The 20,492-nt window shown below is 37.7% G+C and overlaps 1 protein-coding gene and 1 long non-coding RNA gene across 3 annotated transcripts; one reads left to right on the plus strand and one right to left on the minus strand.

Annotated features, from left to right (window-relative positions):
* Positions 1–173: 173 nt before the first annotated feature.
* On the plus strand, positions 174–8,290 carry LOC136250926 (uncharacterized). 2 transcript variants are annotated; one of them, XM_066043273.1, is made up of 8 exons: positions 174–467; positions 1,849–2,224; positions 2,274–2,669; positions 3,555–3,656; positions 4,351–4,962; positions 6,345–6,546; positions 6,657–6,869; positions 7,949–8,290. In XM_066043273.1, exons 3-8 carry the CDS (start codon positions 2,652–2,654, stop codon positions 8,107–8,109), a joined length of 1,308 nt encoding a protein of 435 aa, XP_065899345.1. In that variant the 5' UTR covers positions 174–467; positions 1,849–2,224; positions 2,274–2,651; the 3' UTR covers positions 8,110–8,290. The 2 variants fall into 2 exon arrangements, with proteins under 2 accessions (XP_065899345.1, XP_065899344.1); XM_066043272.1 differs by lacking the exon at positions 174–467 and having other exon boundaries at positions 1,310–2,224.
* On the minus strand, positions 3,290–19,633 carry LOC136250927 (uncharacterized). Its single transcript, XR_010698826.1, has 2 exons — positions 19,470–19,633; positions 3,290–3,631 (listed from the first exon to the last, which is right to left on the minus strand). It is a non-coding gene; the product is annotated as an uncharacterized lncRNA (long non-coding RNA).
* Positions 19,634–20,492: the final 859 nt, after the last annotated feature.

The following is a 20,492-nucleotide window of genomic DNA, read 5'->3' on the forward strand; positions in this document are numbered from 1 at the left end:
TCGCCTAGACACTTGCTGACCGGCTTAGCTAGGTAGCTAGCTCAGTGCCGTAACACACACCAAGGTATCGTCGTACTAATAGCCGTTCACATGAAACTAGGGTAGAGCTAGCTACATACAAATAAAGAAGCTATTAAACTCAGGTTCGAAAGCAGCTAATCCTTCCGCACTTGCTTGTTACTAAGTGTCTCACGTGTAATATTATGGTTACGTAATATGCGGGAGTGGCTCTGGGCGCTTGCGGGACTTACGTTGCCGCTTTTTCCGTTTCTCCCTTAGTAACCACTGAGCGAAGAAGGATGCCAGGAAATAAACGATGGTATTTGGAGGCTAATGAATCTGGGATTTTATTTTGCCGCGACGGAAAAGAAGCGTGTAACAAAGGCCGACCATTTGGTGTTATTAAAGACATATTCTACGGTAGCGAGTATACTCAGGCGAAACAGTTCAAGGAAAATGCAATTGAGGTACACACGTAGAACTATATAGAATAAGTTAATACAACTCTTGGTAACTGTTTACACATAGCTAGGCCCGGGCATGCCTACGTAGCGAGCTTAATTGTACGTAAGTAAATAATAAAATGATACCCGAGCTGATATTGACACGTACTTAAGGGTGTATATACCGAAAATCTTAATTCCCTAACAGGTTAATTGACTGGAGTTTTAGATACTTTTTTGAGCAGTTATTTCTTAATTCAAGTTTTGTAACTTCTCACCTTGTTAGCTATCAACATGTAGCTACTGTAAATACATTACAGAGACCTCGGTCTCATGTGACCATACACAACCTGACTCTATAAAATATCTGTATGAGTATGGCATGCAAGGTTAATAAAACAACAACAAAACCTAAACTATAGTATGTTCATTCACGTTGAGCTGATCCTGAAAAGCAGCTAAAAATTAAAAGTAGATTTTTTCTCAACAGAGTTAACATTTAAGCCAACTGGATTATTATTGGTAGCTAACAGCAAAGTTGTCAACAACAGACACATACAGTTTGGCTCCATTACAAGTTTGGGAAAAGGCTGTAATGGACACTGTACTTATATGGCTTCCCCATAGTATATTGTGAAAATTTTGATTGGCCATAAATATTATGTCAAACATTTGAACTACAAGATTTTGAAATATTTTTAGTGGGTCAAGCAGTGCTATAAATGAGTCAAATTTCAAGATTGCGTATAATTAAATCCATGAGTTAGTAAATGTTTTTGAGGATCCAGCTCAATGTGAACATACTATACATGAATTTGCTACATTTTATATAACTACGCTAGCAATTCTGGGTCAAGAAAATCTTCTGTGAGCATGCAGGATATGTACATTTTAGTTGCATATAGATTTCCCATAATATTTATTATGGTTCCCATGAAAACTGTAGCTGCCAATCAAGGGTGTCAATTATGACTGTTGGTATTTTCTATCGACCAATAAGTATAGCTAGTCAATTCTCAATATTATAACACATGTGCCACTACTGGCTCTGATATTTCAAGCCATTCACTTAGCTCACTTGTTTTTGTACATATTAGCTATAATTATATGTGACTGAATTTTGGAAAATCACCCATATGGGCGCACGTGAAATAATTAGAATTTTCATGTTTAGTGGGTTGCTAATAAGCGCAGGGCACAATTTTGAAAATATTTCAAGCATTTTCTTGTAATTTAAGGTATTGAGAATGGCTTAAAAACCATCAACAAGTAGATTTGCACTATAAAGTTTGTGATTTGATCATTAAATATTATAGGTGTCAAATGCGCCCATATGGGTGATTTTCCAAAATTCAGTCACATATTGGAATGCCACGTCATTTATGAACCAATTCTCTTTGTACAGATTATATTTAAGTCTGGTACAAAAGTTTTGGTGAATCGTCAAAACTTTGAATGGAACAAGAGCTCATTTAGTGAAGAATTTAAAGCTACCACTAGCGCCTCAGAATTTATCACTGTATGGCAACGAATCACTACGGTAGATTCAAGAACACAACAATCTGTACGTCGTAGTGAAAGTAGCTCCCCAGAATCCAGCCAAGCATCTAGCAGCCATAGTACACAGTCCACTGTTAGTGTTGACTCTGAGGTTGTTCCACCAGCTTCCAAGAGACTGTGCTTAGAAAGGCCAAGCACAGTTACAACTGGTAGTGCATACCATGGCCAGTCACCACTTCATTTAAACCCAATTGATGATGTGATACTATCAAAGAGAATGGGTATGTTATACTTAACAAATTACATGGCAGTTTCATGTTTCATGTATAGGATTGTTTCGATTGCCTGTTAGTAACCTGATGCAGCCACAGTCTGATCTTAGGCTCATAAGAAAACTAGACACCACCTTTGTGAACAACTTGAAGAAACGCATACAGGAAGATCCAACTGGACCAGGCGTGCCACCAATTGCTGCACTGTGTGTTAATGTGGACAAGGAGAATTTTACTGAACGATACAAGGATTCGTATCGGTATGAGGTGTTAGGTGGACAACATACAGTGGCTGCAAAGGCTGAGTTGCTAAGGGAAAATCCTAGTAATTCTCTCTACAACCAAGTGTTTTGCTGAAGTGTACATCAATCTGAGTGAAAAGGAGTCACTAAGGCTTGCTTCAAGACACAACAACAATGGCCATTTTATACACCGTATGAGCCACAAAGATTATGTAAGTTTCTATTTAATACTGTATATATATGGTAGAGGTATGTACATGTATCAGGGGCAGTGGAGCAGGCCAAAGAGTGGGGGCAACTTTGGTAATGACTGTTTAAGTCATACAAGATTCATGCATGCCATTTTAGGGATCTGGGGCATTCTTCCAGGAGAATTATCAGGTTTTATAAGCTCTGAGTTAGCATTTTAGGTTATTCCACTGTGTTATTACATGAGTAGTTACAATTTTAAAGAGCTAGGCATAAAATGTGAATGTTCTATTAGAGTATATGGATCTTTCATTACAAGCATTGGCCAAAAAGTGTGTGTGTTTGTGTGTGTGTGTGTGTGTGTGTGTGGGGGGGGGGGAGGGGGTTTGTATGCATGGCCCCCTCCTCCCCCATCTCTATTGCCTATGTCATAGGTACTGCATGTATGCATACATGCACAGTATATTTTACTTTTGTTGTTGCTCATATGCAATGATTTTTCACACATAACTTTTTTACATGTCTATATCTCACGGCTGTCCCAGCATTAACTGTGTAGTTTACTACCTTTATTACTGTAGCTGTAGCTATCAGCTTTCAGCATCAAAGTACCTGACTCACGAATTATTTTTTTACTAGTAGCTACCAGTACCACAGCAAATGTTTCATACAGTATATACAGTATACATATACACTTAGAAGAGCACATCACAAAAAAAATATTTTTTTGTCTAATTAGTTTATGTAAAATTATTTAATGTTTGCACAAAAACAAATCCATTATGATATATACATGTTTAATATCACTGTTATTTGCTTTATTGCATGCATTTGTCATAATTTTATGATTTTATGTAGATTTACTCTATCATTTCTAACAGCTTACAAAATACTATTTTGATATGTAGGTCCAGTCTTGTCGGGCTATGTTGTATAGCATAAGCAGTGAAGACATTCCAGCCCCAACAATCCATTGGAAGGAGATCTGTAAAGAATGCATTTTAACACCAGTAAGCTAGCTTTAGTATTTTAATGTATAGCTGATACCTGTAAAAACATTATAAAGTGAATGTGGGCTATTTAATTTTTGTCTACTAGAGTGATGACAGTATAGCTAGGTGTGTAGAGCAGACATTTGTCAATTACGAAATGTAGTCTCATACAACACTGTTTACTTTATGGCTTTCCCATTGTAATTGTATGGCAAAAATTTTGGTATATCATATTGGATTCAAATAGTGGATCTACTCACAATTAAGTTACTGTCTCTAAGGTGTAAGCTTAGAGACAGTAACAGTGTTGTAAGCTATTGCACTACAACACCGTATACACAATGTACTACTAACATAATATTATATTATCACACTATACTATATCACACCTATTTGCTAAGTTAACGCAGCCATAGGACACAAATAATGGCCTTAGCTACCTTTACAAAATAAAATAAGGACCAAGTCAACTTGTGACAAGACTTGCTTACTCACCTACTTAACAGATATATACCATGTGGCCATGCTCTACTTTGAGTCAAATGGAGTACTAGAACTAGCTATCACACATCCATGTACCTCTTTTCTTCAGTGTTAGCCTATGTAAATATGCGAAAGTTACTTCTTACACATGCATGTATTTCAAACGGTCATCCACATCAGTTGGTCTGTATTCGCTGCCATGTATTAATTAATTTTATCATTCTTTTAGGATATGTCTAGAACGCAATGTGAAAATATTTTTTCACAAGCAGCGTTTGCTCCATTGGTATGGGAGAAGGCTGTGATCGTGATGGAGAAGTTTGAAGATGGAAAGCTCAAGGATCAAAAATTAAGCAAAAAGAGCCTTATTTCAAAGCCTGAATTCAAACAACACCACTTCCAGTGTCTCCATAATCTGGCCCCATCATTCCAAGAGCAAATTTTACAACAAGTAGCTGATTGTAAGATAATTCTAGAAGAGATGAAAAAGCAATCAAATAATTTCAGAGCTCTAGAGAATGTGAAGAAAGTGTTTGCCAGAGCCACTACCACCAACTCATCATGGGAAGAAGCAAGGGTTCGATTTCCTTGGCACACAAGTGAAGAAAATTTCAGTCAATTCCTTGGCTTAAATTTCAACAAAGGTGTCCCAGACTCTTTCCGATCATATATACAAGCTGCATTGAAAGGAGAAAAACATTATGAGAAGAACAGACATGTCTATCAGGGATCAGAAACTGTTGTCATTGAACTGTCCATCAATAATATTACTCTGGCTAAAGTGCAGCAGTCGTATCCATCATACTCAGGATCTAACCTGATCCTTACTTCAATTCCTAAGGTACATGACCAATTCACCATGACTGGTATTTGGCCAGTGTTGAAAGATTTCTTAGCCAGCAAAAAATCCATAAATGTTAACACGAGAGCTAACACCTATTGGTGATCAGCCAGGATTCATGTTTCACCATACTTATATGACTGCATGAATTTGACAAAACCAAGAATCCACACACATCTAGTTTTTTAGCTTAAGGACCATAACTCAAAGGAGGAGTCCAAATTTTGGACTTTTTCTCATAATACTGTCAAAGCCTTGGGTGAAAATTCTAGGTCAATAGCTTCTGAGAGGTAAAGTTGTAGTTGGTTAAAGTGAGGAAATTAGATAATCATTTACTTTAACTGTGAAACTTTGCTTTGTGAAGGTTATACACAGAGCTCAGGAAGCCTGGTTTTGTCAAAACAAATCACAAATTGTGGTGGGTTTTGCAAGCAGGAGAAACATTAATTAAAACCATCAGCATAGGTAATAATTGCATAATAGTTATATGGGCATAACGTGGAGTCTATAGAATTTACAAAACATGAAGGCCAGAGGCTGTAGTGAACGAGTGCAGTGAGACCACTATTAAGGACCTGATTATAAATTCATGTACCCTTGTAATATTACTGCATGTTAATTAGGAGTGTGTACTCATTGAGGTATTGAACATAATATTGTGCCGAAAGGCATGGAGTGTAAATATTAGAAAGCCTATAAATAGACACCATTTTTTACTAACTGTTTGTAATTATGAAATACCGTCTGTACATGTTGCTGTCAGACCTTCAGTGCTAGTCACTGTAAAGCAATTATGCTATTATGGTAGCCTAATTTTGCAGCACCTCTTATTAGCTATAGCATGCATATGCAGCGATGATCTTTCTTTGGTCCTCTGATAAAGCTTCACCCCATAGTATTCTTAAAGCCAGGTGTAATTCACATGAGCTAATAAACCCATTGAACTAGCCTAGTTGTGCGCATGTTATTTCATCAATCTTTCATTGGGCAATAAATTATTTACAAGTCCAGTTTGGCTATACTAGTACTGTTTATCATATCTGGCACCCTTTTGTTGCACTTTTGTCTTGTACTTCTTTGTAATGCGCACAGGGATTAATATAATTTGGATGGGTTTATCAGGCTGTACACATCATAAACTTGTATAGTTATGGTGCATGCACTTCTCTGTGTGTATATACGTATAGCAGTGTACATATATGCTCTTCAAGAGTGCTTATCAAACTTGAGTGGTTAATGTGTTTACATAATATTTATGAATACAAAGCAAAAATTTAATGATCATTACCACAGCACCGGATACTGTCTACATAAATATAATATGTTATACACCTTATATACTGTAGCTATACTATTATGTACTATTTCATTGTACTGTATAGGAATGGGATGATACACAGATAAGGCAAGCGGCTTTAACCTGCAGGCAGATAAATTGCTTGGAGAGTGCAACGCTTCCATATTTCAATATTGCTATGATTTGCACATGCCGTGAGCAAGCAGTGATGGTGGAAGAATCCTTGAGACAATGTGTTGAAGCTGTGCAGGTTGCTTTCTTTTATGATCAAAGCATTTCTTGTACAGGTAAATTACATAAATAATGTGATTGCTGTTTACAATATTACAAAGTCTGCATGTTTTACAAACTGGTGTACCACAGCTATATTCTTCATGATAATGTGTGGTGATTATAGGAAGTGGATTTCAGCTGGTTGATGCCGTAGGTGTTGTTGTCCTGGGTCATTTTTCTATCGATGGCCAAGTGAGAAAGGAGCACTTTTCCAAGAGGCACCATAATATATTTGTTGTTGACAACAAACAAAAGCTGCGGGAGAACATTATTGAACTGCTATCATTCCCGGGTAACACAATCATGGAGATCATTGTTGAAACAGACCAGTATTCAGGTAAAACTAACAATATAAATTATATACTTTATACTCAGGCCAGTCTTATAATTTCATTGAATATGAATCTAAAGTCTGAAACTCCTACTATACTTGCGTCCTACCTCTGGGGTTGCCTAATGAGTCTGAGAGTAAAATCAACTCTACTTAAACTGCAAGTACACTGTTCATACATAGTAGTAGTAGTGGAACATTATATCCTTGGCGTAGATCACATTTAAACAGTCTAATCTTTGGCCTAAATGTAGTGTTTGGACATCAGTGCACAAACGCACAGAGAAACATCTACAATATTAGTGTATGACTAATAGATTGTAAGTGGGGGGCATTACAGATACAATAATTTATTATTTTGAGATTACTAAATTTTACGAATAGAAATTTGTCTTGAAAATGCTCATCTCTCTTACAATATTATTTGGAGGACTTGCCTATCCCTCAGAATTGAATTTGGTGGCTAAGTTTGAAAATGTTTCCAATTCAGAAAGTTTAAATAGCTATACATGACTGCTCAATGAGAAAACTAATCTGGAAGGGCTCTATCTTGGATGCATGCCATGCTTAATCGTATGGATCCCTGATCAACGTTCTCTTTTACATCAACATTGGGGCAATGTACGTACATTTAGTTCATACTTAAATGTAACTCCACCAATTAATACACATAATAGTTATACAGGTATGATGCAGAATCTATGGAATTTATAAGCCTAAAGGCCCGAGGCTGGAGATACTGAGTATATGTTATATTGTGCCTAAAGGTGTGGAGCATTCATGTATTATAAAACAAGGTGGAGTATATGATATTTACATATTACCCACACAAAACAGCCTAGTAACTAAATAGAGTCTATAGATTTCATAATGGGATAACAAATTTGGCATTCTATTATTGTATCACCTATGTATATATGATATGAACTAAACCTTGGAAATTGAATGGGATAACAAATGTGGCACTCCATCTCTACTAATCAATAAAAATACAGCATAGCTACAGTATAAGGGGAAACAAATTTGTGATTCCTGTTAGCTACGTACCTAGCTGCATGTGTGTTATTATGAATGTTACTTTACAGTATCTACTGGAGTCATTTCCCTACAGAAAGGTAGAAGTTATGTGGGTGTTGTGGGGTATGCCAGGATTGCTGCAACAATTAGAAAAGAGCTAGCATGCATTGAAGGCAATGAAAGTTACGAAGAAGAAACTGATGAGAGTCATGCCGACAATTCAGAATAGAATGTTACAGCTGTATAACACTTGCATTTAGTGGTCTTCAGTGCATTTATACATATAATACTATAAATTATTAACTGCATTATTAGAGATTGTAAACTTTATATGTAATGGTGAGAATATTATGTTGCTGTACAAATAAAGCATGTAATTAACCTATAAATTTGACAAATTACCAAATAACTCAGTGATTCATACACCGAAACAGCAAATCAGAATTGGGGGGTATAAATCATAATCAGTTAGCTGCTGCAGGTGTTTGTGGCTCTCTGTGCATAGCTAGTTTGTCAGCTGAGCAGTTGCAGACTGTCACAAGATATATGAGCTCTCAAATAACAATCAGTTGTGATTTGTTTGCTCTTTATGGTGTGTAGAAGCTGAAATCATCTGAATTTGCTCAAAAATTTGATCAGCAGTTGTAGTTTTTCGCGGCAATAAATGTCCGATATTTGATACGCCTACATGCGCTTATAGATTTAATAATTACTGAGGCATAGAATCGATTTATAAGCTGAAACGTGGTGGGCTGAACCTTGAGTGATTACCCTAGCTGCATGCCAAATTTCATCCAAATCCGTGCATTTATTGTGCTTTGCGAGCTACAGTCCGAAAATCCATACTTTTGGCCAAAACGTCATGCGATTCGGACACATGCTTATTGGCTCGCCAAACACACAGTCTTTGAAGAAATCCTACGAAACTTGGTGGGCTAAATGGTGAGGGTCTAAGGTAATAGCAATGCAAAATGCAAGGGAATACGTTGCATAGTTTCTGCGTATGAGTGTCCGAAAATTCCTGGTGGCCGAACATCGGTGGCTTACTCTATAGGCGTGGCAAGCAGTGGTTTTTTTATTAGCTGATCTCGATTGCATAATTGTTACACACCGTTGGTTTTTTCGTTGTATCTTCCTGGTTTTTAGCTCGATTTCTTTCAAACCACAAAAGGTTTGAGGTTCAATAGTTAACCTATTCACCCACCGATTTTCAGCTTCTTCCCATACGCGGTTTACCCTGTAAGCGTGACAACATATTGGTATTATTTTTCGTGAATAATCGCTCATAACTCTTTGCCTGTTTATTGTATTCCAGCCAAAGTTGGTACCGAGATGCGCCTTTATATCCCCCTTCTGTGTGCCACATTGCAAGGCAATCGGATATGGCGTTCGAGTTTTATAGCAGTTTTTGTAAGTGTGCGACAAGAAAAAGAAAAATAAGAAGAAAAAAAACGAAGAAACTGAGCCAATTTTTGAAGTCGCATATCTCGGGAACGCGCGAAGCGATTTCGCTCAAATTTGGAATGTGGAGTGCTGCAGTTGGAGGGAATGTCCACAGCAAAAATCGTCTTGTTTCATCAAGGAAGCACAGAGCTACGGAGGTGCGAAAATTGCGTTTTCTTTCTTCCTGTCAATATACTCACGGGTGTTACGCGCCGGCTTCTTGGGCCGCACGACACACTACCGTGTGTCTTGATTTATCAATTTTACCACGAGGGAAGGCATACACAAAAGGCAAAGCCTGTACAAGGTGTCAGCCCAAAATATAACATTACAAAAACAACGAAAACAAAGAAATTTACAAAACTACACTAAATACAAAATACACAAAACAAACAAAAGCAGGGATACAAAACATCAATTAACACACACAAAACAGTACAAAGAATGCCGGAAAGATTTGGGGTTGGAGTCATTGAGAATGTATAATGGTATGTTGATGAGGTGTATGTCTATTTGTCTCCTCAAATGAAATATTTCACTGGTCGTCATGCAGTATATGGGAGTGTAGCTTTAGTCTGTGGACTTATCATAGTTCTTGGCCTTTCAGTGTTGCTGGTTGTTGAACCATTTTTGAAGAAGAAAAATATCATCATCAAGAAGGTTACACCATTACTGGATCGATTTCAAGACTGTTACACAGAAAAGTATAATTGGTTTGCTGCATATTATCTGATATGTCGACTAGTGATTATGTTGATTGTGTATTTTGCTAACAGTGACTATTCCAACATGATATATTACCTACAAACAGCTTGTGTGATAATTGTCATAACGCATATGATAATTCAACCTTACAAAGAATAATTTGCTCAATACAATGGATTCTGTAATTTTGCTGATTACGTTGCTAGTAGTTAATCCAAGTGCTTTTAATTTATCTCAAACTTTGATATTGACCTTTGCTTTCAGTATCCAAGCATACTTCAAGCATCATAAACTTAACATCCGTAGGTGGTTGCGTTTCAGGGCTAATAGAAACACTGAATATACACTGGGAAGGTATGTGATTACATATACAAAATGGTTAAGGAATATACTATTTCATATTTGCAATTAAAGTGAGAATTCATGTTACAGGTAGTATGTACAGTACATGACCTATATCCATTGTTGATATAGTAGTCTCACAAATGACTTACTCAATCGTACGGTCCAGTGCCATGAAGGCATTGTATAACTAGTTTCTCATCAATACAAACCCCCAAGATTACTAGTACAGTACTACTGTCTTGGCAGTATTGGTTTGGTATAACAAAGTGCCTTCAGTACTACCCTAAATGCTTCCAATAGGTTGCTACAAAATCGTAATTTTTTTTATTCAGTGGAATTTTCCTTCAGATCAGTGTAACTCGATAACAGCTAAGGCTATGGGCTTGATTTCTTTTTCACTGTTAGATGTTGCTTCAACCCAACAGATGCCTTTTGGCATACAGACTTCACACTTATAATTATACTGAGGTATATACAATGCATGCATCATGGACTCACCTTTGTCCTTCTTTGTGTCCCATTTCTGTTCATTAACAGCACGTTGTCAACCATCGATTTGCAGTGGCACACTAATGGTGTCATTTTGCCTACGTCATGAAAATCACCTACACGTTTATACCAGGCCTTCATTAGTCAAAGCAAGCTAGCATAGGCTAGCTTTACATATTGATTTCCATGTGTAAGGCTGTGTAATAAGAAGAATATTGTCAAAAACCTTGCAAAATGGCTATAATTGCTAACCAGTATTTTTTTCAATTGCGATTCCAACTATTGTAAGTACATGTACACAAAAATCAATAGGCATATATATAATCCATCAATTGAGACTCCACTCTTAACAGATCCATCAGAGGTGGAGCTCAGTCAAAGTGACCAGATGGCAACCAAGCACTGTGATTAATGGCAATAGCAGAGCAGAACAATGAAAAAGAGAGACAACAACAAAGCCAATCCAGTGTATAATAGATGCATTGCTTACATGGACAATTGACAGAAACAACACTTCTCTAACCTGTCTTTCACTCAGACTCAGCTGGATTTACTTCAAAATCAAGTTTTAGAGCTGTACACCTAACTAATAAATATTATAGTCACAGATTTTGTGACAAACTCTAAATCTACTAGCTACTAGCCACTTTTTCTTTGTGGCTGAATTACTGATTGGCACATTTATAGCATAAAATCAGAAAATTTTGCTCTGATTTCAAGGTTTTCTTTTAATTGGATTTATCAAAATGACTTTTTCAGACCAAAGGTAGTAAAAAGTAACATGGCAAATGTATCTTAGCTCCATACGGTAGATATATAGTTGTAAGAAAAATGTCCACTGTAATAATCAATCCCTACTATCTTGTACAATCAATGGCATAGTCAAGCCAGGTATCTAGCCATGGTAACCACAGCCAATGCCCTGGGGTTGATCTGTCCACCTAAATTTAGCCTGGGTGATGATACTCAAAGCTCAGTAGTCCTGGTATTCATGAATGGCTGTCAATGTCATTGTATATAGTTCTTCACTTTTTCATGCACTTTGCTAATATACGTAATATAGCAAGTAAATAATAATTAGACATTTTACTTACCAGTGGTTTATTCTAGCTACTCTCAGTCCTACAGAGCCCTATATATACAATATGTGAAGCATGCCTTAATCAAATCCATTACTGTTGGAGGTGTAGTACAAATATAGGCAAGCATGGTTTTCTTTAATGGTAAGTATTAGAAAGTATTTTCTACTAGTCTTAGATACCCGGTTATTACGAACAGTTGGGTGGTTTTCACCAACCGCAAAAACAATGCAACATAATTACAGAACGGTATCTAAATCCCACTATATTAATTGCTCAAGACAGCTTGTGAGTAATAATGGGGTAGAGGTTAATATTTAAAGAAACTTTTGTGGACTCACAGCAATCAGTTATGATCAGTTATGATCATTATAATACTTGTATATAAGTATAGTACAACCATATCTGAAATATACATAGTGTAGGTGTAGCTGTAGGTGCCACTGATCCCTTGTTTCATTGTTTTTTATTGCTGTGATCTGACCCTACTCAAACAGTAGAGGATCCAGGGCATCCCCTCCCCCCCCCAAAAAAAAAAAATTGTAATAATCCATAAAAAATCGAAATATTCTAATTAAAAGTACTTAAAATTCCTTCACAGTTTTATCTGAGTTCATCTACAGCACCATCCCACATAGGCACACTTAGTTATATGGCCTGCTAGGATATTTCGCAAATTAAATGTATATGGTCCTTTGTATGCCATTGTATATGACTCCACAAAGTTTTTCTACATTAAAAACTTAGTCCTGATTCTCCTGAAATATCTTTAGCTATACCCCACAGACCACGTGCTCCATATCAAGACACACGATAGTGTGTCGTGCGGCCCAAGAAGCCGGCGCGCCACACCGTGAGTATATTAACAGGAAGAAAGAAAATGCAATTTTCACACCTATGTAGCTCTGTGATCCCTTATCCGATTGGAACCAAATTTGCTGGAGACGTGCCGCCCAGCTAGGGTAGTCTACATACCAAATTTGAAGAAAATCGCTCCAGCCATTTCCGAGATACGAGCGAACAAAATTTCGTTTTAATTTCTTCGTTTTTTTCTTCTTCTTCTTCATCTTCTTCATTTCGCACACTTCGCAAAATTCGCCATAAAACACGAATGCGTGCTCGGATTTGGCTGAAATTTGGCACACTTAAAGGGCTCATTAAGGCGGATCTCCGTACCAACTTTGGTAGGAATCCGATGAACATTCACGGAGTTATGATCGATTATTTGCGTAAAATAAGGTCGAAGGTCTGTCACGCCTACAGGGTAAACGCCTTGGAGGAATCAGTTGAAAATTGATATGTAGATGGAGCAACCATCGTAGGAGTGCCTTTTTGTGGTTTGAAAGGAATCGGGATAAAGACCATGGAGATATGACACGAAACCCAACCTGTGTCAAAATTACGCGATCGATTTTTATGAATAAAAAAACTATTAGTTTTCGTATCTACCAGGCAAACCGCTTAGAGCAACGAGCTGAAAATCAGTATGTAGCTGGAATAATCATCATAGAAAGTCCTTGCAGTAGTACAGAAGAATCGGATTACAAATCACTGAGTTATGATTCGAAAGGCAACTAGGTGCAGCAAATGCGAGATCGAGATACTCTAATAGAACAGTCACCCTAATAAAGCATTCAGCTGCATTTATAATTTACTCAGTTATATTACATTGTAAGTTATTCTGTGGGGAATTCAGCTACAAACAAGTCACCCTGTAGTCAGATCAGCTAGAAGAAGGTACCTAATAGAGAGTTCAGCTACAAATAAGCCATCATGTAGAGAGTTCAGCTCAAATAAATCACCCTGTAGAGAATTCAGCTACAAACAAATTGCCCTGTAGAGAGATCAGCTAGAAGAAGTTACCTTGTAGAGAGTTCAGTTACAAAGAAACAATCATGCAAAGAGTTTAGCTACAAACAAATCACCCAGTAAAAAGTTCCGCTATGAACAGATCACACTGTAGAGAGTTCAGTTAGAAACAAGTCATCCTGTAGAGAGATCAGCTAGAAGAAGTCACCTTGTAGAGAGTTCAGTTACAAAGAAACAATCATGCAAAGAGTTTAGCTGCAAACAAATCACCCAGTAGAAAGTTCCGCTATTAACAGATCACACTGTAGAGAGTTCAGTTAGAAACAAGTCATCCTGTAGATAGATCAGCTAGAAGAAGTCACTTTGTAGAGAGTTCAGCTACAAAGAAACCACCATGTAAAAGAGTTCAGCTGCAAACAAATCACCTGTAGAGAATTCAACTACAAACAAATCACCCTGTAGAAAGATCAGCTAGAAGAAGTTACCTTGTAGAGAGTTCAGCTACAAACAAATCACCCTGTAGAAAGTTCAGTTACAAACAAGTCACCCTGTAGAGAGATCAGCTAGAAACAAGTCATCCTGTAGAGAGTTCAGCTAGAAGAAGTTAGGTTGTACAGAGTTCAGCTACAAAGAAACTACCATGTAGAGAGTTCAGCTGCAAATAAATCGCCCTGTAGAGAGTTCAGCTACAAACAAATCACCCTGTAGAAAGGTCAGCTAGAAGAAGTTACCTTGTAGAGAGTTCAGCTACAAACAAATCACCCTGTAGAGAGTTCAGCTAGAAACAAGTCACCCTGTAGAGAGATCAGCTAGAAACAAGCCATCCGTAGAGAGTTCAGCTAGAAGAAGTTACATTGTAGAGAGTTCAGCTACAAACAAGTCACCATGTAGAGAGTTCAGCTAGAAGAAGTTACCTTGTAGAGAGTTCAGCTACAAACAAATCACCCTGTAGAGAGTTCAGCTACAAACAAGTCACCCTGTAGAGAGATCAGCTAGAAGAAGTTACCTTGTAGAGAGTTCAGCTACAAACAAATCACCCTGTAGAAAGTTCAGTTACAAACAAGTCACCCTGTAGAGAGATCAGCTAGAAACAAGTCATCCTGTAGAGAGTTCAGCTAGAAGAAGTTATGTTGTACAGAGTTCAGCTATAAAGAAACTACCATGTAGAGAGTTCAGCTGCAAATAAATCGCCCTGTAGAGAGTTCAGCTACAAACAAATCACCCTGTAGAAAGATCCGCTAGAAGAAGTTACCTTGTAGAGAGTTCAGCTACAAACAAATCACCCTGTAGAAAGGTCAGCTAGAAGAAGTTACCTTGTAGAGAGTTCAGCTACAAACAAATCACCCTGTAGAGAGTTCAGCTAGAAACAAGTCACCCTGTAGAGAGATCAGCTAGAAACAAGCCACCCGTAGAGAGTTCAGCTAGAAGAAGTTACATTGTAGAGAGTTCAGCTACAAAGAAGCTACCTTGTAGAGAGTTCAGCTGCAAACAAATCGCCCTGTAGAGAATTCAGCTACAAACACATCACCCTGTAGAAAGATCAGCTAGAAGAAGTTACCTTGTAGAGAGTTCAGCTACAAACAAATCACCCTGTAGAGAGTTCAGCTTCAAACAAGTCACCATGTAGAGAGTTTAGCTAGAAGAAGTTACATTGTAGAGAGTTCAGCTACAAAGAAGCTACCTTGTAGAGAGTTCAGCTGCAAATAAATCGCCCTGTAGAGAGTTCAGCTACAAACAAATCACCCTGTAGAAAGATCCGCTAGAAGAAGTTACCTTGTAGAGAGTTCAGCTACAAACAAATCACCCTGTAGAAAGGTCAGCTAGAAGAAGTTACCTTGTAGAGAGTTCAGCTACAAACAAATCACCCTGTAGAGAGTTCAGCTAGAAACAAGTCACCCTGTAGAGAGATCAGCTAGAAACAAGCCACCCGTAGAGAGTTCAGCTAGAAGAAGTTACATTGTAGAGAGTTCAGCTACAAACAAGTCACCATGTAGAGAGTTCAGCTAGAAGAAGTTACCTTGTAGAGAGTTCAGCTACAAACAAATCACCCTGTAGAGAGTTCAGCTACAAACAAGTCACCCTGTAGAGAGATCAGCTAGAAACAAGTCATCCTGTAGAGAGTTCAGCTAGAAGAAGTTACCTTGTAGAGAGTTCAGCTACAAACAAATCACCCTGTAGACAGTTCAGCTACAAACAAGTCACCCTGTAGAGAGATCAGCTAGAAACAAGTCATCCTGTAGAGAGTTCAGCTAGAAGAAGTTACATTATAGAGAGTTCAGCTACAAAGAAACTACCATGTAGAGAATTCAGCTACAGAAGAAGTTACCTTGTAGAGGGTTCAGCTACAAACAAATCACCTTGTAGAGAGTTCAGATAGAAACAAGTCACCCTGTAGAGAGTTCAGCTAGAAACAAGCCACCCGTAGAGAGTTCAGCTAGAAGAAGTTACATTGTAGAGAGTTCAGCTACAAAGAAGCTACCTTGTAGAGAGTTCAGCTGCAAACAAATCGCCCTGTAGAGAATTCAGCTACAAACAAATCACCCTGTAGAAAGATCAGCTAGAAGAAGTTACCTTGTAGAGAGTTCAGCTACAAACAAATCACCCTGTAGAGAGTTCAGCTTCAAACAAGTCACCATGTTGAGAGTTCAGCTAGAAGAAGTTACATTGTAGAGAGTTCAGCTACAAAGAAACTACCATGTAAAGAGTTCAGCTGCAAACAAATCGCCCTGTAGAGAATTCAGCTACAAACAAGTCACCCTGTAGAGAGATCAACTAGAAACAAGCCACCCGTAGATAGTTCAGCTAGAATAAGTTACACTGTAGAGAGTTCGGCTACAAAGAAACTACCATGTAGAGAGTTCAGCTGCAAACAAATTGCCCTGTAGAGAATTCAGCTACAAACACATCACCCTGTAGAAAGATCAGCTAGAAGAAGTTACCTTGTAGAGAGTTCAGCTACAAACAAATCACCCTGTAGAGAGTTCAGCTACAAACAAGTCACCCTGTAGAGAGATCAGCTAGAAACAAGTCATCCTTTAGAGAGTTCAGCTAGAAGAAGTTACATTGTAGAGAGTTCAGCTACAAAGAAACTACCATGTAGAGAGTTTAGCTGCAAACAAATCGCCCTGTAGAGAATTCAGCTACAAACAAATCACCCTGTAGAAAGATTAGCTAGAAGAAGTTACCTTGTAGAGAGTTCAGCTACAAACAAATCACCTTGTAGAGAGTTCAGCTACAAACAAGTCACCCTGTAGAGAGATTAGCTAGAAACAAGCCACCCGTAGAGAGTTTAGCTAGAAGAAGTTACATTGTAGAGAGTTCAGCAGTTTAGCTGCAAACAAATCACCCTGTAGAGAATTCAGCTACAAACAAATCACCCTGTAGAAAGATCAGCTAGAAGAAGTTACCTTGTAGAGAGTTCAGCTACAAACAAGTCACCCTGTAGAGAGATCAGCTAGAAACAAGCCACCCGTAGAGAGTTTAGCTAGAAGAAGTTACATTGTAGAGAGTTCAGCAGTTTAGCTGCAAACAAATCGCCCTGTAGAGAATTCAGCTACAAACAAATCACCCTGTAGAAAGATCAGCTAGAAGAAGTTACCTTGTAGAGAGTTCAGCTACAAACAAATCACCCTGTAGAGAGTTCAGCTACAAACAAGTTATCTGGTAGAGGGATCAGCTAGAAGGATCACCTTGCAGAGAGTTCAGCTACAAACAAGTTATCTGGTAGAGGGATCAGCTAGAAGGATCACCTTGCAGAGAGGTCAGCTACAAAGAAATCACCCTGCTTCATCTTTTCTTCTTCCTGTAGTAAAGAAAAAAATGACAGGTTAAAAAGCCCTAAAGCCGGCCATAGGTCGGCTTTGGGGTATACAAATGCAAAAAGAAGTGAAATCTAATCCAAAACAGCCAAGCTGTAAAAAAAGAGTGCGGCCCTGAGAAAGGCTATGGTGAAAAAAGATGTGAAATCCAAGGTGGCGGCCAAGAAATGGCTGTGATGGTAGGTTAATGGTAAAAATTTTAATAACAGCAATTCAGTGAATTTGGTGCCGCTTGGTCTTGGCACAAAATTCACTTGAATTGTCGTTATTAAAATTTTTACCATTAACCTACCATCACAGCCATTTCTTGGCCGCCACCTTGGATTTCACATCTTTTTTCACCATAGCCTTTCTCAGGGCCGCACTCTTTTTTTACAGCTTGGCTGTTTTGGATTAGATATATATATCTACTATCCTGATGCACCCCCCCCCCCCCTGGATCTGCCCCAGCCCTGTTTAATTTAAAACCAGTTTGTTTGCTTTTTGTAACACAACTATAGCTATGACTGGTGAACTTTTCGGTATATGCCACACGTCAAAGCAAGAAAATTGTGCCTGAAATATCACAAACAATTGTACATCTAAACACACACACACACACACACACACACACACACACACACACACACACACACACACACACACACACACACACACACACACACACACATGCACACATGCTGCACACACACAAAACACACACGCTCCGATAATCCATTATTTAAAAGTGAAAAGTGGCCACTTTCAGCTATTATTATTATGTTTATTATTATTGCTATGCTCAACCCACAAATGTATTAACAGCATTTTTGTTTGGATTCTTTTCCTGTATTATTTTAAGTAGCTATAGGTCAGTGTTCACACAGCATTATAAACTATACTTGGGATGGATATTCTTTGGCATAACTAGCTATAGTTTTAATAGCCATACTGTGCTCTGTAAACTTACTTATAGACAGGAGGAGAATCTAACAATAAAAGGGTAGAAAATATTTACATAAAAATTAGTGACTGTTTAATTAGAGAATATTAATAGCTGACTGCTCTATTAGAGTAATTCGATCTTCAAAGCAAGTCAGTATCCGTTCGGTACCATTCAAGATTCCAGTTCCGGTTATTATAACTTAGCAAAATCATCCTGCTCCACAAGACTGATTACCTGCTGATTATGTCTACATTTGGATCGCTAATCCAGGATGCTACGGATCGTGCTGTTGAGTATGGAGTACTAGCGAAGACTGAGGAAATATTTACTGCGCCACAAATTGTCATGAAGTTAGTACCCATCGCTCTATGGCCCTCTGTATTTCCCAAAAAACACTATGATTTTCTTTTACAAGTACAAATGGATTATAATATTCTAGTAGATAAACTTGGGGGAAACAACATACTTCTGATGGACTCTTTACAAAGGTTAGTTGGCGATAATTTGAGTGATAACTGATAAATTGTACTTAGCTGATACTGTAGCTATGTCATGTTTGACACAGCTTATACGGGTTGCCATGATTGAATTAGGAATTAAATGTCTACTAACATATTTAGTAGTAGTAAAAGCTTTATAGTGCAATGTTAAAAATACATAATGATACAAACAGTAGTTATAGCTGCATGAGCAAGTTGCACTAAAGGAATCTGGTAACAAGTACCAGACCCTGAAGTTATGTACTTAATTACTTATAATAACTAACTATTGTGTAGACAACATCCCTTGTGTCACTGCTTTTTATTTCTATCCCTAATCAATTAATAATTTTTTCCTTGTGCTTGTTTGTTTACTTTTTCAGTATATGACTGGTAAACCTGCACATACTGCATCAAAAGAAAGAATGGTTCTAGACTCAATGTTTTCATCTTGGCACACACCCTAACAATCAATTACTAAAAGTTAAGTCACTTACACTCATCTTCAGCTACATATCTTCGACCCATAACACAGCGTTACTGATGAACAACGATATGAGAAACACCTCTGCAATCAATCCAGTCACTATGCAAATTACGTATGATTTCCATTAGGGAAGCCATCACTTGCTACCATGACTTGACACCATGATTTTTTCAATCTACTCTAGTACTGTGGCAGTACTGAGATGGCTACAGTATTATAGTATTATTCTAAACTCATGCAACATATTGTTGTAGCAGTATCCAAATAGTAGGTCATAATGTTGCATAATGTACATGCATCAGTTATTTATGAAACCATATAAGTAATGAGAAAAGTAGCTCATATACATGATAACATCCCATTACATTATACAGTTGAGTGAAGGTATAACAATAAACATACCACGTTACCAGGTACATTTTACTGTCACATTGGTCACTTAGTTAGATCACAAATATCTGTGGTCATCACCATCATTATCTTTTGGTATGTAGGGGATTATCTAGCTTATGTAACATACCTTATAAGATCATTTATTGATTGCATTGATGCATAATAATAGATGATAAAGTGTAATAATCTGAGTCATGGCCTCAACTTATATAGGTGGTTATATTGACAAGCGCAAGGAAAATTTAGTAATTTTAAGTTTGATTGGTATAGTCATAAAAAAGTAGTGAAACAAGGAAGGTTGCCTACATCTTAAGATTATCATACAGTACGATAGTTACTGTATATATAGTAGGGACCACAAAGGAGTAGGCGTGGCCTATGAAATAACATCACCCAAATATTGGCCTCAATTTTCCCTGGCGATGATGAAGCAGCATTGGTTAGGTAAAACTAAGCCCAAACATGCCTTCAGATCAATCCGAAACGCTTTCAACAAGTTGCTATGGAATTTAAATTAAAACTTTATTAAAAGGAATTTTCTACTGACTGAGTAAGTAACTGACTGATGCCTTCAGACAAATGTAACTTGATAACAGCTAAGGCTACGGGCTTGACTTTTTCATTGCTTTGGCCTGACAGG

This window comes from Dysidea avara, chromosome 3 (genome assembly GCF_963678975.1).
Source record: "Dysidea avara chromosome 3, odDysAvar1.4, whole genome shotgun sequence".
Taxonomy (NCBI): domain Eukaryota; kingdom Metazoa; phylum Porifera; class Demospongiae; order Dictyoceratida; family Dysideidae; genus Dysidea; species Dysidea avara.